The sequence below is a fragment of the Colletotrichum destructivum genome, chromosome 8, assembly GCF_034447905.1.
Source record: "Colletotrichum destructivum chromosome 8, complete sequence".
In the NCBI taxonomy this organism is placed as follows: domain Eukaryota; kingdom Fungi; phylum Ascomycota; class Sordariomycetes; order Glomerellales; family Glomerellaceae; genus Colletotrichum; species Colletotrichum destructivum.
Window position 1 is genome coordinate 3,720,344 of NC_085903.1, and position 26,659 is coordinate 3,747,002.

The window sequence follows — 26,659 nt, forward strand, 5'->3', positions numbered from 1 at the left end:
AATCGTAATCATTCTTTTTGTAGGTTCGTTTCACGCACCAAGATCGTCCTCACCTCCTTGAGATCGACGGCCCAAACTTTCTCTTAGTCAGTCAGGGGCTGTGGCGCGCAACCGCACCGTATTCGGGCTCGGATCCCAAAATGCCAATCTGCTGCCCAAGAGTCAAGGTTATTCAAAATCCCGATTGGCTTCTAAGCGAATAAAACATCCCGCCTATGACGATGCTGCGAAGGTCCAACCTAAACAGGTAACTTGATGCGAACTTCGGTATTTAATACATACCAGCCCAGCGCACTCGAGTCATATCAGATCCCCACCCCCGAAAAGAAAGAATAACTCATCGTTAAAGCGAAATCAAACGCACTACGAGTACGAGTGCTCAACTAGACAGCCAGGGATACCATCATAGACTTCAACAATCCCCCCCCAAAAGAAAATGGAAATTTACCGCCTATCCGCTGTCCATGACGCCAGTGGCAGCATCGACACCAAGCGGAACATCTACAACGACACAGTCGATTCTTCCCCAACTTCCTCCAAAGGAAGCCCTCTCTACTCTTCATGGCTGCCCCTTATCCACAACAGCCTCTCTTCTCTCCTACGCTGGACGGGGACCTACCCGGCCGACGTGCAGGAGTCCCACCTCGCTTTTGTTCGTGACGTCGTGGTCCCCCGCCTGAAGCCGCCTGCCGCGGCCGACAGGCTGCACTACATCGGAACACACAGCCACGGCATCTATGAAGCAAGCCTCGCCTTTGGCTCTCACAAACCGGCCAGGGTGCGGTTCACGGTGCAGCCGCTGGTGGATCCCAGCCCTCAGCGCGGTGACCCCTTGGGCCAGAAGGCATTGCGCGAGACACTGGACAGTCTGGCGTCTGCATGCGGCGCGGACCGCGCGTGGCTGGATGCCTTTGTCGATTCCGTCTTCCTCACTGCCGAAGAGGAGGCGAGCTTGGTCGGCAAGGCGGCGGCGGCGGCCGGTGGCGGTGGTCCCGGTGCTGCCGGTGGGCCACTGCGGCAGAACGGCTTTGTCGCATTCGATCTAGAGGCCAACATGGACAAGAGCGGGAAAGCGGCCACCGTCATGAAGACTTACCTGTTCCCGCAACTCAAGGCCATCGCGACGGGCCGGAAGACGGTGGACACGACGGATTCTCTCGTGAGGCGGCTTGCCCAGGGCGACAAGCAGATGCTGGCCTCCTGGGAACTGCTCAAAACGTTCCTCGTCAACGACGGCGGGGAAAAGATGAACATTGACTTCCTCGCCATCGACTGCCTGGCGCCCAGCAAGGAGCCTCGCTTTAAGGTCTACGTCTCCTCCCACTTCAAGTCGCTCGCCGGGGTCCGTGAAGCCTTCACCCTGGGCGGCCTTCTTCCCCGTTCCTCTGCCGACTTTCTGTCACAAGTCTGGCCCCAGCTCATGGACATGGAAGACGTTTCCCCGGCCGCGATGGAGGACATGGAGAAGCCGCTCAGTAACCCCGACAGCCATTACAAAGGGGTCGGCTTCGCCTTCTCCGTGGTGCCGGGCCAGGCGGTTCCGCAAATCAAGATGTACGTGCCCATGTGGCAGTTTGCGCACGACGAGGCCAAGATCGTCGAGTGCTACCAACGCGTGCTCCAAACGCAGGGTACGATGGGGGATTACGACGTTGGAACTGCTCTTGAGAGCGCCTTGTGAGTGATTTCTATATCCTTTTCGACCCAACTTCCTTTTAGACCTTTGATGCTAACAACTACTCTTCTTTTTTCACCTAAAAGCGGGAAACAGAGAAACACGGGTCTGCATACTTTTGCGTCCATCATCTCATCTGCAAAGGGTTTGGAACTTACCACTTACTTGGGGCCAAGGGTTTGGGAGTAAACTTTCAAAGAATGTAGTTAACTGTAACATTGCCGTTTTGGAACAATTGCTTTTGAAACCCTAGCTCCGCCATCAAATCGTTTTTTTGAGCTGGAAAACTGTATAAAAAATAAAAATAAAAAGTAAAGAAAAAACCCCACAAAGTCATTCTATTCCTTCTGTGTCCTTCTCACTTTGTTGTAGGGTCCTCACTTGCACGATGCTGGTCGTAAACCCGGGCTCCTTTAAGGGACTTGGCTCATTCGTTGGCGAGGTTGATTGACGAATACTCTACACATGGTGAACTCCGGTTGGGAATGACAAGTACTCGATTAATTGTGTTAAATAGCATAAGCTACATAAGTGCACTATGTAACTATTCTTACGGGCCACATGGATCACTGTTTGATTCACTTTTACTAGGCGCTAGGTCCTAATCAAAACATTTTGTTTCTCAAGAGTTATTTGTGATGGAATTTCCTCATCTGAAAGAAGACATCCAGCCTACAGAATTGTTTCGCACCAGTTCCCTTACCTTTTGACAAATTACTGAGTTTCAAAGGGCCTGTTTGGCCTGACGAGGTACCAACTTGACCCAGAGCGGGGGCTTGTCCCAGATCCCGTAACTCTTCTGGTCCAGCCAGTCCAAGCTAGGGTCAGCCAATTCAAGGTCGAAGTTGTACAACAGACTGGCCATGATGAGCCTCATCTCGGGGTACGCAAGGCTGCGTGTGAAGCTGGTCAGTAATCACATGGAGGGGAGAAGAGAAGGCCTTTAGAAAGATGGAGAAAAGAGAGAGAGAGAGAGAGAAAAGATATGATGGTAGACTCACTTTTTGCCAATACAGTCTCTCGGTCCCACCGAAAACACCTTGATGCAGTCTAGCCGATCCCCGGCATATCTGGCAGGCCGGCGGTCGTCGTCCAGCCACCGCTCCGGCACGAAATCCTCGGGGTCGACAAAGTTGTCCGGGTGGTGGGCAATGGCATACAGCGGGATATCGACGCGCGTGCCGGCCGGCACGTAGCGGCCACAGACGACGCGGCCGCCGCGGGGCACGATGCGCGGCATGGGCGTTGGCGCGGGCGGGTACAGGCGCATGGCCTCTTCGATGCAGGCGTTGAGGTACGGCAGCTTGCGCAGGCCGGTGAAGCTCATGTCGGCCTGCGGGTCGTCGAGCTCGGCGCGGAGCGTGGCCATCTTGGCCGGGTGCTTGAGCAGCAGGTAGGTCAGGGCCGACGTGGCGGCCGTGGTAGTCTCGGTGCCGCCGATCATGAAGGTGGCGGCGTTGGAGTACATCTCGGCGCGCGTGATGACGCCTGACTGCTGCTTCTCGCTGCTGCTGCTGCCGCCGCTGTTCTGCATGATCATCGACCAGATGTCGCTGCTGCCAGAGGAGGAGGAGCTGTCGTCGTCTTCACGGCGGTCCAGGCGCTTATCGACGCGGTCCATCGAGAAGCGGTTGTGCTGGGCACGACGCCTGCTGCTGCCACCCCAGATGGTTCGGAGGAGCAGCGGACCCAAGGGCGGGTGCCATCCCATCATGGCCATGCCGAGCGTGACGGTCTTGATTGTTGCGTATGTGTCGCGGACCCACTGGCGAGCCGACTGGTCGCTCTCGAGCATGCCGAGCGGCTCGCCGTACATGAGGTCGCCCATGATGTCAAAGGCCAGGTAGCTGAGCCAGGTCATGAGGTCGACACGATGGCCACGAGAGGGGGAAGAAGAAGATGGAGAAGAGGAAGGAGAAGAAGCAGGTTGCTCTGCATTCTCGTCCGACGCGTCGCCGGCGGCTAGCTTGCGCATCAAGTTGCGGACGTGGCCCTGCACGAGGCTCTCTTGCTTGAGCACGGCACGGTCGGAAAAGGCGTGCGAGAAGATGCGCCGCTGCCGCTGGTGGTTGGCGTCGTCGGCGCGCACGATGCCCTTTTCGGGCGCCGCCATGTCCGGGCCCAGGCCGACAAAGTCCTTGGGCATATCGCCGCCGCCGCCGGCCTTGGCGTAGATGTCGTGCCAGGCATCCGGGTGGGTGTAGCTCAGCTCGTTGGGGCCGATGCGTACAACATGGCCGTACCTCTTGTGGAGGAGCAGCGGCCAGCTGTGATTCGACCCGTCGGCGCGGTGCCACAGGGACGTGATGGTGGTGATGCGTGCGAGCATCGGGCCGGGGTATCCTGCCAGGGGATGGAGGGTCAGGTAGTAGACGGTCCGCAGCACGAGAAACCCGACGATGGCCAGGCCGAGGCTCCAGACGAGGTCCGCCGGGCTGGATACGTGGACGTTGGATGGGATCGTGTGGCGAATCATGATGGGCCCGCCCCTCTTGTTCTGATCGTTTCCTGGATCGAGGAGAGCTAAGCAGTAACACTACTCTGGTTGTCTTTTTTCTCGCTTTGACTTTTTTCCCCCCGTTTTGTTTCTGTTTCCCTCTGGAATTAAGCGGTAATTATCCTCGGAAGAACGACCTTGTAGGAGAGCTATGAGGGGAGAGGGAGAGAGCGAGAGAGGGAGAGAGAGAGAGTGTGTGTGTGTGTGTGTGTGTGTGTGGAGAGAGGCAGGGAGGGAGAGGGAGAAAGAGACTATCGTCCATTCCCTGGCTCCTGCGTCTCAACATGACGGGCATAACAATATCAAGTGAATCTGAAGAAGGCTGAAGCTACGCGGCAAAAGCCCCAGCGCCAGCCTCGAAAAGGCAAAAAAAGCAAAACACCCCGGAAGGGAAAGCTTCTCGCAACTCGCAACTCAAAAACCGAAGGGCACGTGAGCCTGCCAAGCTCCGCGGCTCCTCTGCCGGCAGTTCTGTCGTTCGCATGGTCCCATGTTGGACCCCTTTTGACGTAGCAGACGTGTAACATACAACGTAATCCCAGTTGAACCTTCTAGACCTTTCATCCAAAAACTTCACTTGCCAACGTACGTGACACTCGCTCGGATACCCCCGTTTTGGGAATAGTGATCCTGCCACCGTTGCCCTTTTCAGGTCTGATTCGTCTTTTCGACTCATTCCCGGCACTGCCGAGCCAGTCTGACGGGGTTGAGCGGAATAGACTGACGGGACAATTGGGTTTACAAGCCTTTGCCCATCGGGGAGCTGAGATGTATGTCATCTAATGCAGCTAATTTCCCAATCGGAACAGAAATGCGAAGTCACTTATCTCGCTTATGACTTCGTATCTCTTCGGCTTGGGAGGCTGCAAGCCGACGGCATACTATGTATGGTATGTGGTAGGTAATTCTTGCTTCCGAGGAGGTATCACGCAAGTTTGGCCTGACTAACCCTCCTTTTCACATCAGACCGGCGGCACATCTGGAAAAGCAAACAGGGAGTACGTTTGTAAGTGGCCGGCAAGATGTGCTTATGCCAAGTCAAGTAATATGGCTTCATCTCTCACATGCTACATGGCAAGAGGGGATTACTTTTGCCTGCAACAATAGCTAAGAACTTCGGCCGGCTCTGGTGATCTTAATGAAGAAGGACGCCAGTTTATATCGACGGTTTTGGCGACCTAAAACCCTTTCGTACTGCCGCCTCTCAACTTGTCTTTTTTGCAACAACATTAACTCCCACTTTTCGTTTTCTTTTCCCTTTACCTTTTTCTTTTCTCTTTCTGGTAAATACTTTGAGCCTTTCTGGTTGATAACTTGAACCTTTCACAACCATGGCCGCCTTTCAAAGCCCTCCCACACCGTCTCCGTCTCCGACTCCCACATTATCCACCCTTTACTCCTCGTGGAAGAAACCGCAGCAAGATGTGGTCGAGTACACGACACCATCATCATCACTACCACCATCACCATCACTACCACCATCGCCACCACCATCAACCTCACCACCACCAAACTCACCACCATCATCATCATCATCAGTCTTCTACAATGTGCCCCAGACACCAACCGGAGGCTTCGTCACGCCACCCGAGATCCCGGTGGTGAAGAACCACGACGTCACAGGCAAAACGTCCACATCGGTAATCGACTGTCCCATCTCCAAGGCCAGCTTCCTGCTCGCCCAGGTCTCCTTGGCAACCGGCCTTTTCGGAGGCTTACCAACTACCGAGGTCAGGTTCCGGGGCCCGGGTTCACTCGGAGCGGCAGCATCGCGAACACGAACTCTCCGCTTCGGCACGGGCCTCGATGGATGCTTTACCAGCACCGGGGGCTTCCTGGGAGGAATGCGTGAAACGCATAACGAAAAGCACGTCACCACCGTCAGTCGCGTCAACGCCTCGGCACGCCCGGGCCAAGAACGTCTGCCACCATCCCTGGAGGCATGGGAGGTGGTTCACGAGAATTTGCCACGGTTGCTCCGAGCGGGACGAGTGCGCCAAGCCGTCGACGCTCTGGACGAGCGGCATGCGTCAGAGGCGGGGGAGGGGGGCAGAGACAGATGGGACGACTTGGAACAGTGTCATCTCGCCCGAGCGGCGCTGGTGTTGAGCGCGCTGGCCCACGCCTACATGTTTGGTGAGGACCGAGGCAAACACAAGGGCAAAGGGGATAACGACGGCCGGCCTTCCCAGCCGTCATTGCCGGTCCACCTGCTCGGTCCGTGGGAGAGGGTTTGCAAGAAGTTGGGGAGACCCTTGACAGGACGGGTAAGCAAGCAGCCACACTCGAAACATTCCTCCACCTCCGCTTCCTCCGCCGCCTCATCCTCATCCTCCTCCTACTCCCACTCCTCCTACTATCTACCAAGCATCACATGGTTGTGTGGTCCAGGTACAGACAGGATGTAGCTAACGCTGCCCATCGTGATAGGTGCCCGCCGATGACGTTCTCAACAACGCCGTGGGCGATGATTCGTTCAGCCTGACCAGCGCCTACTTTGGCCTCCCCGAGGAGAGACTGTCCTCGGGGCTCCAGGGCCGGATGGAGGCCATCTTTGCTCCAGCGCTCTCGGCCATGGCGCTCGCGCAGAGCGGCGTGCTAGCCGACCAGCCCGGCCTGGTGGCACACTGCCTGGAGAGCGTGGCGGCGCGCATCGTCGAGTGCGCCGACGTGTTCGAGGCCATGACGCCGCGCGACACGGCGCACTTTGACCCCGTCGTTTGGATCAAGTCGTATCCCGCCATGGGCCGCCCCGTGACCTCGGGCGAGCTGGGGAACAGCGGCGTCGACGCGCCGCTGTTCCACGCGCTGGACGCCTTCATCAACCGCCAGCACGTCGAGGGCGACTTGAAGCGGATGCAGGGCGACCGGCGGGCCACGCTGCCGGCCAACATCCGCGCCTTCTTGGATGCCCTTGATGACGAGGCCGGAAGCGTCAGAAAGTACGTCGCTGCTGCTGATGCTGCTGTGCGTGCTCAGCGGCGGCGGCAATACTATGATCATCATCATGATCATCAGTATCTGCTCTCTGGAGAAGAAGTAGAAGAAGAAGAGCAGTCGCAGTACCGACATCTCTCGGCGGCGTGGGACGGGCTTTTGCAAACCTATGTCTGGTTCCTCGAGCGGCACCGCGTCAAGGCCGTCGGCGTCACGGGCGTGAGCCTGAATACGGGGCGACACTCGACGAGCAGCGGCGTCGAGAGCGGCGACCAGGACAAGGCCGCGGTAGCAGCAGCGGCAGCGGCAGCGACTGCAGAAGCGCCAAAGATGCGCCCCGAGACCATGCTTAGCATGCAGATGAAGAAGGGCATGGCGTCGCGACTGGGCGGGCGTCCGCTGTGGCAGGACGCGCGTGTGCAGTCACAGACCGTGTACGAGGGCAGCGTGGTCGTAGCCGTGAGGCTTGATGCCAACTTGCCGCTCAAGCCGGGCGATCGAGTACAGGTCTGGCCACCAGCAAGAAAGAGGAAGAAGGCCAACAACTCATCGTGGCATCATCACCATCATCGTCACTCTCGCTGCCCGCAGGGCTCCTCCTCGCCGGAATATCATGATGACGATGATGATGCGTCGTCTTCAAGCGAGAGTGACTACGATGATGATGCCGATGTCGAGCCGAGATTCTACTCCATCGCCCGAGCCATCCCAGATGCGGCTGATGATGGGATGACAGATTTGGGCGCAGGAGAGGGACGAGGACGAGGTATGACCATCACTCTCACAGTCGGCCAACACTTGCCCGAGGGACTTGTCTCCTCCTTTCTCAGCACCGCCGCTCCGGGAACACACCTGCGCCTCCGTCCTTGGCCTTCTCCGCGATTCCGTCAGCCACGCAACCTGGCCGTGCCGCTGGTGTTGGTTGGCCAGGGCAGCGGCGTGGGCCCCTTTGTGGGTTTCCTTCACGACCGGGTCGCATGGGCACAGCGGCGGCTGCACCATCGTGATGATGCCCAGCAAGACGACATGGACGAGAAGGAAGACAATGACGAGGAGGTGGGTGAGGTGCTTCTCGTGGTCGCCGCCAAAACACGTCGTCATGTCCCCTGTCCGATCGACAGCCTTGAGCAACTGACCAGGGCCCTGCCGTTGACCATCATCTTGGCTCTCAGCGAAGAGGAACATCACCTCATGATCCGCAGCGGCACCTGGACTCAGCTCCCCACGGGGGATCGGCACGTAACGCGCCATCTTCTGGAGCATCGGGACTTTGTCCAGAGGCTCGTCAAGGAAAAGGGCGGCCACGTCTTTGTCTGCGGCAGCTCCGACTTTGGGGCTACGGCGATGAGCAGTCTTGGACTGGGTCAACCGCAGAAACAACACCAAGAACAAGAACAAGAGCAACAACAACAACAACGACCACAATATCCACGTGGCGAGTCCTACTCCCACGATGACAACCACACACATATGCCCTCAGCTTCTCCGCATTGGAAGCAACTGCACCAAGATCTCTTCGTCACGGTGAAAAGACCGTCTTCCACCTCACCGTCTTCTCCTCGTTTCTCCTCTTTCTCTTCTTCTTCTTCTTCTTCCTCCTATTCCTATTCCTCCCCCTCTTCACCCTCGGTTGACCCCCAAAACAACATCATCACCCCCTCCAACCTTGCAGCCCACAACTCCATCAACTCGTGCTGGACCGCCATCGGCGGGACAGTCTACGACATGACGTCCTTTCTGGCCACCCATCCGGGCGGACCGAAGACGATCCTTGAGTCGGCAGGCACCATCGCGGACGCGCGCTTTGCCGAAACGCACGGCGGGCCGCACGCCCAGGAGATCAGGGGTTATCTCCAGAGATATGCCATTGGCCGTCTGTCCACATCTGCCACAGGTCCGGGCACGCAGACGACCAGCGCAAAGCTCACTCATGTCTTGGTGAGGATGCAGAACGCCCTCACCAACAACAGCGCCTTTGACGCAAGCCGTGGACCGCTGCCCTTGTACGTGTACGAGGACGCCTTGCTCGTGTTCGCCGATAGCCTAGATGGCGTGGTGGGCATTCTGTCAGACGCCGCCGTCGGCATGCAGTCCTCGGAGCAGAGGGCGGCCGTTCTAAAGACGCAGGCGCTTTTGAGAAAGGCTTTCACGCTTCTGAAGACCGGCTGCAAGGGCTGCCTGTTCGCGGCTGGCTCAGAGAGCTCTTCCTCAACGCTGCTTGAAGAGAGCGAGGCTTTGGTTCAGAGGTTGTACAGAGAGCCTATTAAAAAGGTGCACGCGGCTGTTGATGCTTGTAAGAGGGGTTTGAGTGAGATTGAGACCGGGACGGAGGTGGACAGTGATGACAGGATTTGTGATGCCCAGAACGACGAAAACAACGAAGCACTAAAGCGTGTTTTGGAAATGTTTTGCACCAGTCTAGCAAGCATTGCTGAGGATTTACTGTACTAGCATTCTTGTTACTAGGACGACCATGAGCTAGAGCGCGCATTGTAAGGCATAGGAATTTTGTATAAAACTTACTTCAATTCTTCAAACTAAGCCCACCTGCAACTATGATCAACGAGTTACTGATTGTAAAGATGTGCAGCAAAATAACAGAGACGCTTCATGAGTCGGGGCTTGCATTGGGTCGAGGATTTATTAGCAAGAGAACTCCTGAAGTCAAGCCCGAGAAACGATTCAAACAACTTTAGTACTTAGCCAAGGCGGTTACTTTCAACGTCGCACAAATACATGAAAAGAACATTGGCAGACATAGTGCGAGTGGTATGCCTAGCATCGAAAACAGGATTTGGTTTCTTTTTTCGAACTCGGGCTTGTGGCTCACTGTGTGCGAGAATCAGAGTGGGAAGCAGATCACAGCCATGCTCAGGAATTTGGTGGAGACGGCCGAGAATGTGATGGGAGGCAATGATGTCCTGGTAGCTCAACAGCGTCAGGGTAGTGGTTGAATGCTGTGTTAGCAGAGAAGCACAACTGTCACTATCCCATTTACTCTACACTAGGAACTCAAACGCTGCGCTCTCTTCCTCACGCCCAGTGTGTAACTCTGAATCAGTAGAATCTCCATCACTCTTATCACCTCCATCAGCAAAGCCGTCAAACTCGAAGTCATACTCCGCCTCAGTTGGGACATTCACGTCACTGTTCACACCCTTGTCATTCCCAAACAAAGCTCCGGCAGTGACATACCCCTGATCCTTCAACTTCTTCCTGTATCTAGAGATCGTGAACTCTCTCACTCTATAAGCAAACACAACCTCATGGTCAATGGTAGTTCCAATGGTGGTTCCTTCACCGTGAGCGTAGGTGACCTCTGCCTCAGTCTCCACTGCTGCTAGGGGAACAGCTGCGTTGGCACCAACCCCAGCATTGTAGCCGCGAGTCGTCTTGTTGTCAATTGTCAGATTCTGCGCCGTGGCCACGCCGACGATGATGAAGAGTGAGTCACTGCCCAACCAAGATCGTCTGAGATGAGATGCTACTCTCGGAATTTGGAGGACGGTCTCCATGTAAGCGTCGGATGGTTTGAACACCAAGGCTCGGACGTTACAGGCGTCGACTTTTCGTTCAATGTCTTTTCCCCTCCCGCCGCTGATGGATCCGCCGAGATTGATGGGAAGCTGCGAGGCATGATGGCTTTGAGATGGGTGTTTTTCTCGGTTTTGAGAGTTGTGGAAACGGCCATTCTTGTGGCGTGGGACACGTCTTTGATGTCCTCTTCTGGAACTGGCACTATGCTGTCGTTGGAGGTGAGTGACTCCTCCACCTCGTAGGCGCCGGTCAAGACTGCTCCGAGTGCGACAAAGGTTCCTGGTCGCTCCGGATGCCGAAGAATGTGCCACTTCATCGAGCCAGCGGGCTCCCCTTGCTCTCGAGGCATGATGTTGGACACCTTGGATGCTTGCTCTCTGATCTGGGATGGAAAGCCAATCCGCCAGCCGGTGCTTTCGATTGTTCGATCCCTTTTTGGGTGTGCAAGCTTCTCAAAAACCTTTCAACCAGGAACTAGATATCAGAACGGAAGACGTGTCCCTGTCCAAGTCGACTAGGCCCGTGATTGTAACGGCATGTTCGTATGCGGATTCTTAAAATGTCGTAGGGGTGAAAGTCCCCTGCAGCTTACAGCCAGTCCATTGCGTTATCATCAAATGCATTGCGACCTTCCTTTGTAGGGTGAGATGATTCTCATTTCTGCAGGTAAGACCTATCTGGAACACGTGTCTATGCCTGAGTCGACAAGATCTGTGATTTAACGGCATTACCATACGAGGAAACCTCCAAAATCTGCGGGGATGAGAAAGTCTCCTGCAGCATACGGCCAGTAATCTGCTTTCTCAAGAAATGCCTTGCGACCAGCCTATGCACGAAGCTGCACGTGAAACCTGCTGCGGAGCCATCTAATTTATGTATTGCTTGCAAGCATTCTGTCAAGTTGCTTAGCTGACTAAGTGCCGCTTGTGTTGATGATGATGATTCAAATCACTGCATGTTACCTACCTGGCAGTCCTCAGATAACCCTACACATATATACCTCGATGAACGGAATCACTTAGCCGAGCCAGCTTCCTATGCGCCCAGTAATTATCACATCTATGTCGTCATGGATTCGGTTTCTAAACTAGGCGCGGCTCTTCACGATGCAATCGACTCGAACCAGTTCAACGCAGCTAAAGCAATACTCGGCAAGAATCCATCTTGTGTTGACGAGCAAAAGGGTGGCTGGACACCACTCCACAGGGCAGCGAATGGCGGTCATGAAGCCTTAGCCGTGCTGCTTCTCGAGCACGGTGCAGCAGTCAACATCACGACGCAAAACCGAAGCGCATCACCGTTGCTGCTCGCCGCAAGCTGGGGCTGCACCTCCGTCCTTGCTCGTCTCATCGAATGGGGTGCCGATGTCAACCAAGCTGCCAATGATCGGTGGAACAACGAGACAGCCTTGCATCAAGCAGCGGCGCTGAAGGAGTCGGGTTCGCTCCACTTGCTGCTTCTCCGGGGGGCGGCCGCGAACCCCGTCAACGGCGGAGGAATGACACCCCTAGATGTTGCTGTGAAGTACTCGCATTCTGCGAATGCGACAATCCTCATCGAGTTCGGAGGACTACCGGGCACGAAACTTGATCTGGTCACACCGTCTTGTCCACTTCGTGGGATCAGGTCCAAGATCCTTGATCTGCAGATGAATGATTTTGTTGGTCGGTCAGGTGAGGTTCACCTTGATGTTGCGATGGTCTGGGCTACTTCCAGAGGGAGCGTTCGGCTGCTGGAGTATCTGCTTGAGATCGACGAGCATCTGTTGGATGTCTGTGACGAGGATGGCTGGGTTCCACTGCACCATGCGGCATGGAAAGGGAATATGCGTATGACGGAAGCCCTCCTCAGTAGATGCGCCCGCGCCAATGTCTGTACGAAAACGCGACGCTGTACACCTCTGCATCTTGCCGCACAAAGAGGACATGCCCATGTCGTTGATCTGCTTCTTGTCCACGGTGCTGAGCCCATGCTCCAGACGCGACATGGCAGTAACGCTCGGATGCTTGGTATTCGGAGTGGACGTCTGTCTGTCCTTCGCATCTTGGACAAACACGCCGAGCACCAGCGTCGGCTTGGTGCGCGCCCCATCTTGCCCCATCGCCCGGCTGATGTCCAAGCGAACCGCAAAAAGCGTTTGGTTTCCAATCAAGACTACCGATTATACGAGAAAGATGACGACGACTCGTCCGATGACGAATGTGTAGAAGATGGGTACGAGGGGCGTCTCTTTGGGATCATGTGAGTCTGTGGTTTACTTCACACCAACGTAATACGTCTCAGACGTGGTGCTTACTGTCATTGCCTTACTGCCGCCTACAGGCCGGACTTCGTGGAGCGGAGAACCTTCACCAGCCTTATCACTGTCTTTAAAGACTGGTGCCAGCTCGCGAAACAAGATACTGCGGTCAAGGTAGCTGTCATTGACACGGGATTCGACCTCGAGAACAGAGACTTGAACGACAGCAGAGTGGAAGAATTCTTCCAAACCCCCCAGGGCGATTTGGGAGCTCGGCTGGCCAAGGATCATGAGTTGACGCAAATTTCCAGAGTAGTAGGAAAACTGAACCTAGCGCGAGCTATCCAAAAGGGCGAGACAGACATCCAGGACCTCGATGGCCATGGTACTCGCATTGCGGGTATCATCCTCCGCCTCGCGCCGACGGCCCAACTATACATTGCCCGCGTCTGTGATGGAGCGAGGCACTCGCAAGGGGATACGTCGCCGACTCCTCGAAATGTGATAAAGGTGATAACGAGACATGACTCGAGTACCCGTTCTTCTATTTGCTTCCTCTGCGCCCCAAGTTACGAGTTATGGCTGACACACCAAAAAAAAAAAATTCTGCCGGCTTAGGCAATGGACTGGGCCATTCAGCAAAGAGTCGATTTCATAAACCTGTCCCTTGGGTTCACCTCCCTAGACAAGCAACTCAGGGATGCCGCTCGCCGTGTAAAAGACGCCGGCATCGTCATCTTCGCATCCATGTCGAACGACGGCAATTACATCGGCTTCCAGGAATGGCCGGGAAATGACTTCTCGGTGGCAATTGGGATATCGTCATGCAAACGGTTTGGCACGTACCCATCCGAGTTCAGTCCACCGGCGATTCCAGGCAACCCCAACTTTCTCGTTGCAGGCGAGGAAATTGTTGCGCACAAACTGAGCCGTCTCTATGGCCCAAAAGCCAAGGTCAGCGATCGTTTCGAGCTAGCAACGGGCTCATCCTACGCCACGGCCGTTGCGACATCCATGGGAGCACTCATCGTTGGATTCATCAGGCAGAAGTCGTGTAAAGAGATACGAAAGGAGACCCGCCTTGGCGGTCTTGACGTGAAGAAGCTACTGAAGGACCACAGATGCATGGCCATGTTGCTGAAAGAAGTTGGGCGGCCCGTCATGGACTACCACTGGATCAGTCCTTCGCTTCTCTGGACCGAGTTTCAGCCTTCGAAGGAGGAACACGTTGGACGAGCAGCCCGGAAACATGCCTGGAATATCATTTCCAAGGCTTTAGATGAATATCGGCACCGAGATAAGGAGTAAGCATTTTTTTTGTATGCAGCCTTGGTAAGAGTTACACTAGGTCATAGCAGCGGGACAGGAAACGCGAAGAACGGCAGTCTGTGCCATCTCTCTTACCAAAATGGTACCCCTGTCCATTGGAGCCTCCACTCGAATCCTTGTGTTCAATGACAGATAGGCTAGTGCACGAGGTCTTGGGGTCTTTGCAAGCCGGGCTAATCATATCATCGACTAGCAACTGCGCGCGAGAATCTTACTTGTCGCCAACACCGTGAAGTTGTTCTTGGCACCAGGAAGCTCAGGCTCAAGCTATCAGATAATGGCTCGGTATATTGGTATCCAGGGGCTGGTCCGAGTACAAACAAATCATGGTGCGCCCGAAAGGTCATGCAACGGTCGTCTTGATTATTTGCCAGAGTACATCACTATTGTGAATCTGCGGCGTTTAGGTAATTATTGCTCTCAGGTGAGTGGCTGATGGTCCTCGTGGCTGACAAGACACTAGAAGCAGGTTTTCTCCCCTTTTGATTGGATCGCCTGAGCGCCACCCACTGGAGCGTCTCCTCAGCCACAACTAACCAGCCATGAGCCACATGCTCCACGCACGCCGCCACGTTGTCCTGCGCAACCGCCACAAAGCGCTGGTGACATCAACTCGACTGCAACCAAGGCGTATTCTGCCTGACCTGACGATGCCAATCATTGCGCCACGGCCTTAACAAGCTGACCCTTCACTGTTCTTCACACCCCAGAGTCACCGGGCTTGCACCCGAACTTAACCTGATCAATGGAATCTGGTTAGCCAAATCCGATGACCCCTCCTCAAGCCGTTCGCCATCGATCGAATGTCCTGACCTGGCTCGATAAGCGCTCTCGACAACTTGCCCCGATCCACCATCAATCTGTCGCATCCCCAGTGAGCAGATGTACCTCTTCATCCACTCGATCTCCTCCGGGAAGGATCCCCAATTGTGCAAGCCGAGCGAGCCGGCCGAGCCCCGTGAACCCTAAAGGTCCGAGATGGCCGGCGGGGATCCATGCTGGAAGGAATCCGACACCGGCCGCTTCTGGTCCCGTCGTCGCTCGTGAGTCCGCACACGCGCCGGTGTCTCTCCTCCCATAAGTGCGGCAGTTTTTCTGATTTTGCAATCTGATCTACGTACACTTTGGCATTGCCGGTTGTTTCTATTCTGGCATTCAAAGCCACTCTTCTATTCTGTGTTCGATTTCATTTCGCTCTTCTGTGTCTTTTACCATTGTGTCGCCTTCTCCTCATGTTTCCAAGTTGATTCTCGACGATATCTTGGAAGCCATTGAGACAAGCCTTGTGCTATAGGCTGGAATGGTTTTCTCCTTTTGTACCAAGTCGGATTAAGAAGGCTACCTATCGTTCATACTAAACTTCGTCCCTACCCCTGTAGTGATCGCACTCGACCTCATGTGGCGGATGCTTCTAGTCTTCTCCAAATGGCTTAATCTAGCTAGTAGATTCAGTCACCGAAAACATAGGTCATATGCTGACACAATGTTACGTAGGTAGGTAAAAAATGGGCGAAATCGCGCTATTGATGCTCAGTACTTTGAGAGCCTGATTCTGCCTACACCACAGTTCGGAATGAGATGCCTGCTTGCGCCGATCACAACGGCGCGTGTAGTGGGGGTGGCAACACTTTGGAGGCATGTGTATGGCAGGGCATACATTAGTGCATGCACAACAGCACACACATCTTTTGACGGAACCTCTTCATTGGTTACATCGTGCCCCCGAGGCTTTCTTGCAAGGCGTTATACTGCACCCTGTGAGGGTCAACCTTCTATAAACACTCATTGTCTGACACCTTTTGAGGTGCCTTCTGCCTAGAGCTGGACCCCCCACACTGCTTTCAAACGCAGCCTCATTCACTTTGATCACTTCCCACGGAAACATCTACAGCCTCTACATTACCCACGGGATCCGATCCCAGCTCATCATTGGACTCCTTGGCGTTTGGAACGGCTTAGCTCCAATTTGTTGTCTCCTGAGCCTTGTCTAGATTTATCACGGGCTCACCGAAATCAAGCCTATAAAACTGATCGAACCTCTCTAGTTAGCAGCCTCGATGAAGCCACATCCGCGAGAGTTCCGGACATGGGGTTACCAGGATCCCGTGGTCGCAAGGATGGATCCGTTATCGATCACGGCAAGCGTTATTACTCTTCTCGGTACTGTCGCCGCCTCGGTCAAGGCCTTGGAAGCAGTCCGGGGCATTCAGAATGCCCCAAAACAAGTCGCCACAGCACTCAATGAGGTAAGACTGATGCTGCACTGGGCACTTTAAGACTTCATCTCTGATCACATGACAGGTCACAGACCTTCGTGCTGTTGTCGGCATGATTGAGCATTCTATCAATGACCTATCGGATGATGAAAAGCGGAAGCACGAGATCATATGCCAGAGTCTTTACGATCTCGCTTCCAAGGCAAATGGAACCCTCCAGGAGCTCAACACCATAATCAAAAAGGTGTTTTCCAAAAAGTCAATAGCTGGCTCCGATGGACATGTTTATGTTCTCTCACGTCGTGTGTGGCTACGCGAGAAGTCTGCAATCGAACGTCATTTTCTCAATATCCAAAGTACGCGAAAGAACTTGGATTCGGCTCTCAACTCGTTGAACGTTGCTAGAGTGTAGGTTCTCTGGAAACGCTTTCGTGTCCCTTCCGAGGTGCCGCTAACACACGACAGGGGCGTACGCTCAGAAGCTCACATAGTCCTCCAGACATCTATCGAAAAGCTTGAGGAGTCAGTCATGAAGGCGGTCCTTGAACAGAAAGCCCAGGACCGCGCACTTGAACTACCGTCTTATGAGGAACGCGGCATTCCACGTAACGAAAACAGTCCCCTCAAACAAGCCACCAGCGGAATTTCCGTCGATGCTCTCAGTAATTGGGGTATCGAGCAGTGCGACGATATCTGTCCGTGCGATTGCCATGTGAAAAGTACCGTCGAAGCCCCTCGCTGGATCCGCGGCCTGTTCGGGACCTTGTTCTACACCTATTCGGGGTCGCCCGTTTTTGGCAGATTGCCGTGTAACTACCTCCCTTGCAGAAAAACGGGAGACGGGGGTCATCAGTATACCTATTATTTCCCCAGCTGGTGGCTGGCCAGAGCCTTGTACGTTTCGTTTTCGCGACAGAACCTTATTGGGATCGGTGGCTCGTGGACCTTCAGCATACCCAAGATGGTAGACGGCGGTCATCCAATCTGGAGGTTTGTAAATTCTGGCACCGTTCGCCAGGTAGCGGACTTGCTTCCCAAGTTTGGCGTATCAACATGCGACATCAACAAAGATGGCAAATCTCTCCTTCACGTGAGTCCTGCTCTTCTCGTTAAACCCAACCAACCCAGAAGGTTAGTGCTCAAAAGTACAGTTTGCGGTAGAGTGGAAAAGGCAAGATATGTGTTCATTCCTACTCCAAAGCGGTGTGAACAGGTTCTTTGAGGACCTATCGGGCGTGTAAGTCATGCAAAAATAGTGCATCTTTTGCTTGTAATGATCGGAGGCTTACATGGCACTTGTTCCAGTTCAGCGGCAATGATGGCATGGGAACTGGTTTTGCCCCCCGACGCCTCCAAAGACCTTGCTCATAAGACTGAAGTCATTCAGAGCCTCTTCAAGAAAGATGAAGTCTTTGACAATCTGAGGTTCAGCAAGCTCCATCATGCTCTTCTTACCATGACTGAAGACAGTTTCAGTCGGGAGCTAAAGTTGAGTTTCTCATTGCTAAACCAGCAGGACGCGCTTGGCCGAACACCTCTCGCCTGGGCAGCTGCTCAGGGAATGCCCGGTAAGGCACGTCAGCTACTCGAAGCTGGGGCTGCTTCGGATATTGTTGACAAGCACGGCAAGACAGCACTGCACTGGGCCTGTGCTGCCAAAGCCAAAGAGGTCGTGGAGATCCTTCTTGATCACGACGCACCGATCGAAGCCAGGGACATCATCGGACGAACTCCGATATGGGAAGCAGCCCATGCGCCGGATAGCCATGAGATCCTCGCGCTTCTTGTCGAGCGAGGTGCCGAGATAGACTCAAGAGACGACATTTACGCACGTACACCATTGCATCTTGCCACCTATCAAGGGAAAGCCTCCAATGTCACGGCTCTTCTCAAACTTGGAGCCGATATAGAGGCAAAGATGACATCGGGACGTACTCCGCTGCTTAATGCAATCGCCTACAACCAGTTATCTACATTAGAGATCTTGATCGAGAACGGTGCACGCACAGATGCTGTTGAGAAAACGACAGGCGAGGGGATCTTGCACCTGGCTGCTCGATTTGGACCTCCCAAGGTCATGAAAAGACTCCAGGCAGCTAACCTGGAAAGCGTCAAACTGCATGCAAGAGACGCGCAAGGGCGGACAGCGGCGGAGTCCTTTCGACTGGAGCGTCCTAGCTCTTACTACGCAGAAGTCGATCCCACAGAAGACGTAGATCAGGCGTTTGAGGATCTGTGTCTGCGTGTTGAGGAATTGGAGATGGAGGCGAAAGAGTTTTGCGGCCTTTGCGTTTGAGTGGTCTCAAGAATCGAATTGCCTTTTGAAATGCTTCTAGACATCCAACATCTATCCTGCATATTGCTCATTAAAACCATTGACAGACAGCGCCGTAATCACTAGTGTGTTAGGCTTGGCTACAGGCCTCATTCTCGCTGCCGTGAGGCGATCTTGCCGGCTAGCTCTCTGCGCTTCTTCATACCGAGATAGACCATCAGCTGCAGGAAACTGGATGGCAGTTAGCAAAAGGTTGAAAGGTTGAGGATGTGAAAATTGAAGGTGTCGTCGGAGGGTCTTGAAACATCGGGCGTATACGATCCTCAAAAGTTCTTCTTCACGAGGTGGATTATGATGGGTTGACCCAATTACTTCTATATCTAAGACTTCGGTCTGAGAAAGGGACAGCTGAACACTCATTCAGAACGAGATACATCTCTAAAATTCCTCTTCGATCGGTTGCTTATGAGTGTCTATCATAATGTGTTAAAAGCACATCATTGCCTATGAATGCTACATTCTTATAAAAATAATCAAGGTCTCTAAAGTGTTAACTCTGAACGAGGCAGCCCAGAAGAACACCATGGATGCAGCATAGCAACCAAGCACGGAGAGGGTAGTGAGTCTCAGGAGAAGAATGTCTGTAACTTGCCACCAGAAATTCTGTTGTAGGTCGTAGATGACTCAGGGCTACAATCTCACAATAGCCACGTGCTCGGATTACAACAACTAAAAGGTGTCTCTCTACGACTGTTGCTTGATGAAAGGCGCTTCCGCAAGGGCTCTCGCTTGAGTAGCCCAAACATCCTTTCCCAGCCTGATAAGCTCTGGTCCGAACTCACCAAGCACTTCCTCAACACTTGGCTGGCCTTCGTGGAGGGTCTTCTGATATTCCTCATCAGTTCCGAAAGTCGCCGCCTTCCAAATCGATTTCCATCTCTCAATCGCATGGACCGCCGCTGGTCGTTGACTTTGCACATTCCTAGCGACCATGTAGAACGACGAGCGCTTACTGTGGCTGCTTTTCGGCTTGAACACTTTTACAGCAGCGAATTCCCTGGCCGTTCGTAGAAGCAATACCGTGTCCCAAGCTTCCAATTTGTGAAGTAATACAACCATGGTGCCACCCGGTCTCATATGCTTAAGACCAAGATGCAGTTGCGTCACTGTCAGCCGTCGAGCTTCTCGCCTTTCCCGGTAGTCTTCCCGAGAATGCGTTCGAAGAACCTGGCCGTCACAGATGACCAGGTCAAAAAGGTCGTCTGGTCTCAGTTGTCGCGGTAAGAATTTGCCATGGTCCGGATGGTCGACTGGCACTTCAGTCACCCCCATGTCTGCAGCAAGCATCGTTATGTCCAGGAATCTCAGCTCGACTCTCCGACTTTCCGGCATAAGAACCTTGTGTCCTCCAGATTCGGCAGGCAAACTGAACCCCACTGCGCGGGCATTCGGGTTTAGACGCAGCGCCGTGGCGAGGAATCCTCCGGGGGCCATGCACATGTCGAGAACCATCGGCTGCGACAGACTGTCGTTCTGAATTGCAAAGACGCCTAAAGCTTGATGAAGCTCTTGTCCGATCCGCTGCATCATTTGGTAGAAGAATTGGGCAGTACGAGCATTGGCCTTGTCTGCTTGATTTCGCTGCTGGCGAAAATATGTGTCGCCTTGGGGGTTATCCCATCCCTGCAGCACGCGTCATTCGAGATTAGACCTTTGTCAACTTGTCATTTGATTCATATGTAATGCTCACCTGCTGCCGAACCTTTTGCAGTTCTCGAAATTCTGGGACGCGTTCCGTGAGGAACTGGACGATGGCACCACTAGCTTGCCGACTTCCTTGATCGGTAGAGGACAGCGCCTCCTCGGCGAAGTTATCGTGAACGGGAGTAATACTGTTCGTCGCCATTGTGATGAAAGATTTGTCTTGCGGAATGTGTCACTGGGACTCTGGACAAGAAAAGCGAAAACGAATGATGTAGGGGCATAAATATATAGGTATTTCAATGATGAATATTCCTCATTGCAGAACTTTCAAATGTTAGCTATGGAAACACCGCCAAGCAACAAATTGAATAAAGCAGCGGATACATACACATGCTTTGAGACAAGCAAATATTGACATGGCTGTCGTTTGTCCAGTCAACCTTGGGCGGCTGGCCTCCTACATATGCACTTGTCCAAAACGTAAAACGTCGGACCGTATCGCCGAACTTAGAAAAGGCTTACAAACTGATTCCGTGCCAAACGATTCATTGCAAGAAGTAGTATGACTTCGTTTGTTCTTCTGTTGGTTGCCCGCTTTGTGTTTGTCTCACGACCTCTTGTAAACTCGTTCATTGGTCGTCTCTTCCCATATCCACACCTAAACCCTGTTGTGTCCTTGGCCCAGCACGTGGGCGTAAACAACTTTGGTTGGTTTACATCCGTCCTTCCGTTGCGTTCCGTCTGGATTCACTCCTAATCTGTCATTCTGTCTCCCCGGTCCTCCATGTCTCAGCCATTGGGGCATTTACTCCATTCGATTCGTCCTACCTCCGATCACTGAACCAACTCAGGTGCTTACTTGGAAGGGTCACGATGTGCTCTCGCGGCTTTGTAAGACCGCATTTCGATTCAACCCAGACTTCTAATACACATACGAGTACTTGGAATAGCCTTGACGGTGGTTGATCTTATGTGATATGGTCACACACGCATGACGGCAATATGCGGTATATCATTCATATTGAAAAGCGACATTTTATCACTCTAGACTTAACCCTGGCAACCTCGGGCCCATAACGCGGAAGTCATGCCGCAGCGATGCAATCAGATATGACTATGGCGGTCAACCAAGCGAGCACTGAGTGACTCGTCTGGCGCCTGGGTGGATGATGCACGTTTCTGAGCGTTGAAGCCGTTGACGGCTTCGGCTGAAGACGGCAAACAACTGTCAATGCCGCAGACTCATCCGGTCTTCTCAGTGCGAATTATATTATCAGCAGCCATGGCAAGCTACTTAATCTCGCACTCAATTTCTTTGTGTCATTTGATCCCGTGAATGAATGTGGTTATGAATAAAACGACGTTGAAAAGCTTATTCTAGAGCGACAAAACGCTACAGATAAGTCCTCATCTGTCAATACAAAAATACAAATACGGCAGAGACTCAAACTTCATTTCCCAAGGCCTCGAAGCCGTTGTATTCAAAACGGCATACAAAGTAATCGAACAGTATGTTGGCCCAGGGTTTACATAAATTTCGGCTACCTGCCCATCAAACTTCCTCTCTTGCTTGATAACCTCAGTATCCTCTTCGTCCTCCCTATCAAAATGAACAGTGTCTTACTTCTGCTGTAGTTCTAACAGGGAATCTATCTTGGAAAAACGTCATTTCTCTTTAGCGCCTTGACCTCTTGAGACGGGTCCATGTCAAGACTGTTCATCGCGTGATTCTTTTCTAAGCTATGATACTAAGCTAGGGAACTACATGGCGTCAAGCTTTACCTAATTAGCATAGTCAGAAAATGTTTTTGACCTATGGCGGGCGCAAGACTTGAATTAGTCCCTCCATCCTCCTCTGAACGAACAGTTAGCTCAAGCTAGACAATGTGAAAGCCCCGAGAAGACTGCGTCATGGGCCGCTGAACATGCGCGCCGACACTAATTAAGCGTGATATTCCCACGATGCCAGCCTCTTTTGTAGCAATGCGCGTCACTGACGGAGGACTTCGGAGGAATATCAGGACCACGAATTCGCGCAAAATCGTATAAGTGAAGGTGATCTCTCACTTCAAATAACGTCGTGATTCGGACGCACACCTTCGCCACTTTTCTAATTCCAGCGTTTCGCAACTGCTATATTGAGCAATAACTCTGTCCGCTGTTTAAATTCATCGCTCCAAGTTTCTGTACCGAACACAAACCAGCAGGCGCCTTTCGTCTCCTGAAGATGAACGTCGATCGTCCTACGCGAGGGTTTCGTGTCCCGTGGAAGTCTCGCAGACTGCAACGGCCGCATTGGCATGAGAAACATGTGGTCCGGCGCTTGACCTACCTCGACTTTCTTCCAGCCCCGGTCAAAGGTCACATCGTGGCATGTGTAGGCGAATTCGTCGGCACCTTCATGTTTTTGCTTTTCGCGCTGGGCGGAACAAACGTTGTCAACACGGCACCGCCTGAGGGCGCCAACGCCACGGACTTGAGTGCCAACCCTAGCAAGATCATGTATATTGCTCTGGTCTTTGGAATGTCCCTGGCCGTCAACGCATGGGTCTTCTTCCGCATCAGCGGAGGTTTGTTCAATCCAGCAGTCACCCTCGGCATGATGGTCGTTGGCGCCACAGGCTATTCGCGAGGCATCTTGATCATCGTCTCGCAGATCTTGGGCGGCATAGCAGCGTCTGGCGTTGTTTCCGCAATGATGCCAAATGTTCTGGCTGTCAAGACGGAGCTAGGTGGCGGCACGACGGTGGTTCAAGGACTGTTCATTGAGGTGCGTGCATTGACTGCTCAACGACGTCAACGATCAACATCTAACGCGTTTACATAGATGTTTTTGACCGCCCAACTCGTTTTTACGATCTTCATGCTGGCCACCGAGAAGCACGAGGGAACCTTCATCGCGCCTATCGGCATTGGTCTGTCTCTTTTCATCGCCGAGCTCATGGGCATCTTCTACACTGGCGGCAGTGTAAACCCAGCCCGTTCATTCGGTCCCGCGGTAGTAACCCAATCCTTCAGCTCATACCACTGGATATACTGGGTCGGTCCTGTTCTTGGGGCCTTGCTGGCAAGCGTATTCTACATGTTCATCAAAGCTCTGGAGTACGAGACGGTCAACAATGTCGCCGACCCAAAGAAGGCTCTCGGCGAAAAGTTCAATCACCAAAACAGGAAAGAAAGATCTGCTACTCATGATTCCACTGAATCTAGTCATCCTGTCGATGACAAAGCTGCTTCTAGCAGTTCGAAGGACACGTATAACCACTCTCCTAACCTAGAGAATGGACATGCCCCTCATTGTTAGCTCTACTGTAGATATGTCTTTTACATGTTATATAGCACCAAGCGTTACGACTTTTACGGTTGGGTTTGTCAGTTTTAATTGGAAGTGAATTGTTGAGGGTATCAAGTTCGCATTTAGTCTATAGAACGTGAGTTTGGTTCACATTTGCATGGCATTTCAGTCAGGATCCAGTGAGACTCTCTGGATCTTGAAGATAGCCTGTTTAGGTTTGTAGGTTGTAGGGGTTGCATACTCCTTTTCCAGCGCTCTTGTGCAATGGACGGCACTCCGCCTACAATGTTTTCTTGCAAATTGCAAAAAGAACCACCTAGCAACTTACCTCGCAGAACTATCTCAAGTCAGGAAGGGTTCGACCTCTTTAGTCTCCCAGAAGATAGAGTGTGTGCCTACCGTAAACGTTGACTGCGATGGCTGCAACGTAGCGTGAAGGGGTTGATGTTGAGGGTTGGGGGATGGTTATTGAGTCGATTTGACGAATTGGAAGTATTTGGGACGACGGAGAGACGCAATGGTTTTAGGGGTTAGAGTGACCGACTGTCCACGAAATATGGGGGAGATAAGAGGGAGGGAGGACTTCAGATGCCGACTTCCTCTTTGTTCAAATCCGTCCACACTTCTCAAGCTTACCCCTCTCCATACATCTCTCACGTCCCTGATTTCTCGTCACTGGAGTTCACCAACTGACGAGTAAATAAAGGCTCACCGAAGATACCATCGAGTGTTTGCAGGACCAGGTGAGATCTAGCATAACAGCAACGGGCCCCTCGCGTGTATGGGATGGGTGTCTCTCACCATGTCAGGCCACCCAAACGCAGATATCGAACACGTACACGACCAGGAAATATTATGGTACTGGGGAAGGCGCGGGTCATCATGTCACTGGCGGAGGTAGCACACAGTTGTCCGCTGTCAGAGTTACACCATATTGTATGATACACCTCATGCATTCTCAGAAGTGCTTCCAATCTCATTTCAATTTTCCTTGAGTATGGTCATCATGGGCCGTGGCCAACATCATAGGCGCCAGTCCCAGATTGTGCCGCGTAGTTGGCTTTTGCAACATCACCCACTCAAGACACACATAGATGCATGTGAACAGCTAGCTAAACACGTAACAGGACAGGACGGAACCCAGGCCTTTTGACGAACTGCCAGTGCCCCGCTACTTGGGACTGAGCTCATGTTCCACATATAGACCTGCAGTCAACAGGAGGTTGCCTTGGCACGGCCGTTCCCCAATCATGTACAACAAGTTACCGCCGAGAACCCGACGGACGCGCATCAACCTTGCGTGACTGGATTTGATGGCAACCCCTACCAGAATGCAAAGGCATCCGGCCAACAACACGTTCCGCTCTCACACGTCTCTAGTACGTATACCCTGATCAAACTTGGAAAGTTCTTATTAGCCAGCAGGATTGACCTCGCAATCCCAAGAACCTGCCCACAACTATGCACTCGAATTCCGGGCAGTCAGCTTGGATATGATTCGCATAAAGCAGCAAAGGCCCCAAGTATCACTCGTCGTCCCCATGTCAGCCGCACGAGCCGAACCAATTGCTCAATACCCAGCCCGTCCCCTTCCAAACGCGACTACTCAAAGATGCGTCAACGCCCAAGCAGCTCCAGTCACTTCTCCCCGCTTTGTACCGGACCGGACCCGATGGCGCCGACCTCTCTCCGCCGAGACCGGATGACTTGGCACACCTCGAAGCAGAGCTGGGGCAAGGCGGGCTGGCGAAGCTTAGCGCACGGCTATGGATGGCGGGCCGGCCCATACCGCCCCGCCCGTTACACTACCAGCGGCTGCTCGGCCGGGAGATCGTCGTCGCGGAGCAGATGGACCTCCATCTGGTCTGGACGAGTGGCCGCATCCATGTCAAGCCCTTGCCACCGTTGCTGCTCGAGCCTACTTTTTGGAGCGACCACCTGTCTTGCCGCGGAGTCTGTGGCTGTTCCCGCTCTACGGATGCCCTCTGCCGCCACCGCATGCTCTGGAAGTGTGCGCTGGGCTGATCTGCCACCAGAGCGACTTTATTATTGCGAAGGAGAAGCATCTGATACCGGAGGCTGTTGAGTGGTCGGACTGGAGACTGTTTGTTTCGCAACTCGGTACTGAGCATATCTATAAAGACATCGACAGACGTTTCATTTACGGAGAAATACGTCTAAGCCGGCTCAACAGACTGCAGTACTTGGAGTCTGGTCTCGCCCTCCGTAGCCATATGCCGCACTGGAATCGATACGGAGACTTCTTCCATGACCACTTCGCATGGCTAGCCTCGGCGACCGTGTACATAGCGATCGTGCTGACGGCCATGCAAGTGGGCTTGGCTACTACGGCTCTTGCTGAGAACGATGCCTTCCAGTCGGCATCATACGGCTTCACCGTATTCTCCATCGTGGAGCCTGTCGGCACCACAGGTCTCATTCTCCTATCATTCTGTTGAATTTTCAGATCGAACTAGGTTGCCGCAGTGGCATTCCGCGACCGGACTGGCTCTCATCAGAACAGAATCAAGTGAGATGTAATGGGCATCTATTTTAGGCTCAGCATTAAGGCAGTTACCTGCCACTCAGCCTTCTCCAGTTGTGAGCTGCTTCAAACCTATCTCAAATTGCTTTGTTTATATCGACTGGGTTGCAGAAGAATCAGCCAACCACCTTTTCCATCTTACTGCATCGTATTTCTCGCATTCCGTCACTCGCCGGTCAGGCAGCCAACCCAGAGCAACTTGGCGGCAGTGCATAGAACATGAGTGGTTTCTGGGCTAGTGGCGCATGCATGAGGGCGTCGGCAGTGTTGTGATTGGTAAAGGGAGGCCCAGAGGAGACACGTTGAAGTGCATTCGTACTCTGCGCAGAGTTCAAATAGAGTCGATGGAAGAGACAGGAGACGGCACGTACAGACGGATATTTCCACCTATTGGAAGCAGTCTCCCTCGT

At 53.2% G+C, this 26,659-nt stretch overlaps 9 protein-coding genes across 9 annotated transcripts; 7 read left to right on the top strand and 2 right to left on the bottom strand.

Annotated features, from left to right (window-relative positions):
* The first annotated feature begins 319 nt into the window (after positions 1-319).
* Positions 320-1,998, top strand: CDEST_12982 (Putative aromatic prenyltransferase). Its single transcript, XM_062929138.1, has 2 exons — positions 320-1,677; positions 1,762-1,998. Exons 1-2 carry the CDS (start codon positions 437-439, stop codon positions 1,862-1,864), a joined length of 1,344 nt encoding a protein of 447 aa, XP_062785189.1. The 5' UTR covers positions 320-436; the 3' UTR covers positions 1,865-1,998.
* A 298-nt stretch (positions 1,999-2,296) lies between these two features.
* CDEST_12983 (Putative cytochrome P450) lies at positions 2,297-4,151 on the bottom strand (the record flags this gene model as incomplete). Its single annotated transcript, XM_062929139.1, has 2 exons — positions 2,297-2,568; positions 2,677-4,151. The coding sequence occupies 2 exons, from the start codon at positions 4,149-4,151 to the stop codon at positions 2,400-2,402; spliced, it is 1,644 nt and encodes a 547-aa protein (XP_062785190.1). The 3' UTR covers positions 2,297-2,399.
* Positions 4,152-5,503: 1,352 nt separating this feature from the next.
* On the top strand, positions 5,504-9,560 carry CDEST_12984 (Putative flavoprotein pyridine nucleotide cytochrome reductase; the record flags this gene model as incomplete). Its single annotated transcript, XM_062929140.1, has 2 exons — positions 5,504-6,439; positions 6,603-9,560. 2 exons carry the CDS (start codon positions 5,504-5,506, stop codon positions 9,558-9,560), a joined length of 3,894 nt encoding a protein of 1,297 aa, XP_062785191.1.
* A 2,155-nt stretch (positions 9,561-11,715) lies between these two features.
* Positions 11,716-14,193, top strand: CDEST_12985 (Putative peptidase S8/S53 domain, peptidase S8, subtilisin, Asp-active; the record flags this gene model as incomplete). Its single annotated transcript, XM_062929141.1, has 3 exons — positions 11,716-12,887; positions 12,969-13,395; positions 13,504-14,193. The coding sequence occupies 3 exons, from the start codon at positions 11,716-11,718 to the stop codon at positions 14,191-14,193; spliced, it is 2,289 nt and encodes a 762-aa protein (XP_062785192.1).
* A 516-nt stretch (positions 14,194-14,709) lies between these two features.
* Positions 14,710-15,382, top strand: CDEST_12986 (uncharacterized protein). The gene has a single exon (XM_062929142.1). It carries the CDS (start codon positions 14,984-14,986, stop codon positions 15,293-15,295), a length of 312 nt encoding a protein of 103 aa, XP_062785193.1. The 5' UTR covers positions 14,710-14,983; the 3' UTR covers positions 15,296-15,382.
* Positions 15,383-15,976: 594 nt separating this feature from the next.
* On the top strand, positions 15,977-18,923 carry CDEST_12987 (Putative ankyrin repeat-containing domain superfamily). The gene is made up of 5 exons (XM_062929143.1): positions 15,977-16,460; positions 16,516-16,838; positions 16,896-17,520; positions 17,567-17,667; positions 17,736-18,923. Exons 1-5 carry the CDS (start codon positions 16,272-16,274, stop codon positions 18,724-18,726), a joined length of 2,229 nt encoding a protein of 742 aa, XP_062785194.1. The 5' UTR covers positions 15,977-16,271; the 3' UTR covers positions 18,727-18,923.
* A 526-nt stretch (positions 18,924-19,449) lies between these two features.
* Positions 19,450-20,611, bottom strand: CDEST_12988 (Putative ribosomal RNA methyltransferase, FtsJ domain-containing protein; the record flags this gene model as incomplete). The annotated part of the gene is made up of 2 exons (XM_062929144.1): positions 19,450-20,388; positions 20,456-20,611. The coding sequence occupies 2 exons, from the start codon at positions 20,609-20,611 to the stop codon at positions 19,450-19,452; spliced, it is 1,095 nt and encodes a 364-aa protein (XP_062785195.1).
* Positions 20,612-22,486: 1,875 nt separating this feature from the next.
* On the top strand, positions 22,487-23,812 carry CDEST_12989 (Putative major intrinsic protein). Its single transcript, XM_062929145.1, has 2 exons — positions 22,487-23,179; positions 23,237-23,812. The coding sequence occupies exons 1-2, from the start codon at positions 22,637-22,639 to the stop codon at positions 23,711-23,713; spliced, it is 1,020 nt and encodes a 339-aa protein (XP_062785196.1). The 5' UTR covers positions 22,487-22,636; the 3' UTR covers positions 23,714-23,812.
* A 1,223-nt stretch (positions 23,813-25,035) lies between these two features.
* CDEST_12990 (uncharacterized protein) lies at positions 25,036-26,163 on the top strand (the record flags this gene model as incomplete). Its single annotated transcript, XM_062929146.1, has 3 exons — positions 25,036-25,083; positions 25,253-25,657; positions 25,741-26,163. 3 exons carry the CDS (start codon positions 25,036-25,038, stop codon positions 26,161-26,163), a joined length of 876 nt encoding a protein of 291 aa, XP_062785197.1.
* Positions 26,164-26,659: the final 496 nt, after the last annotated feature.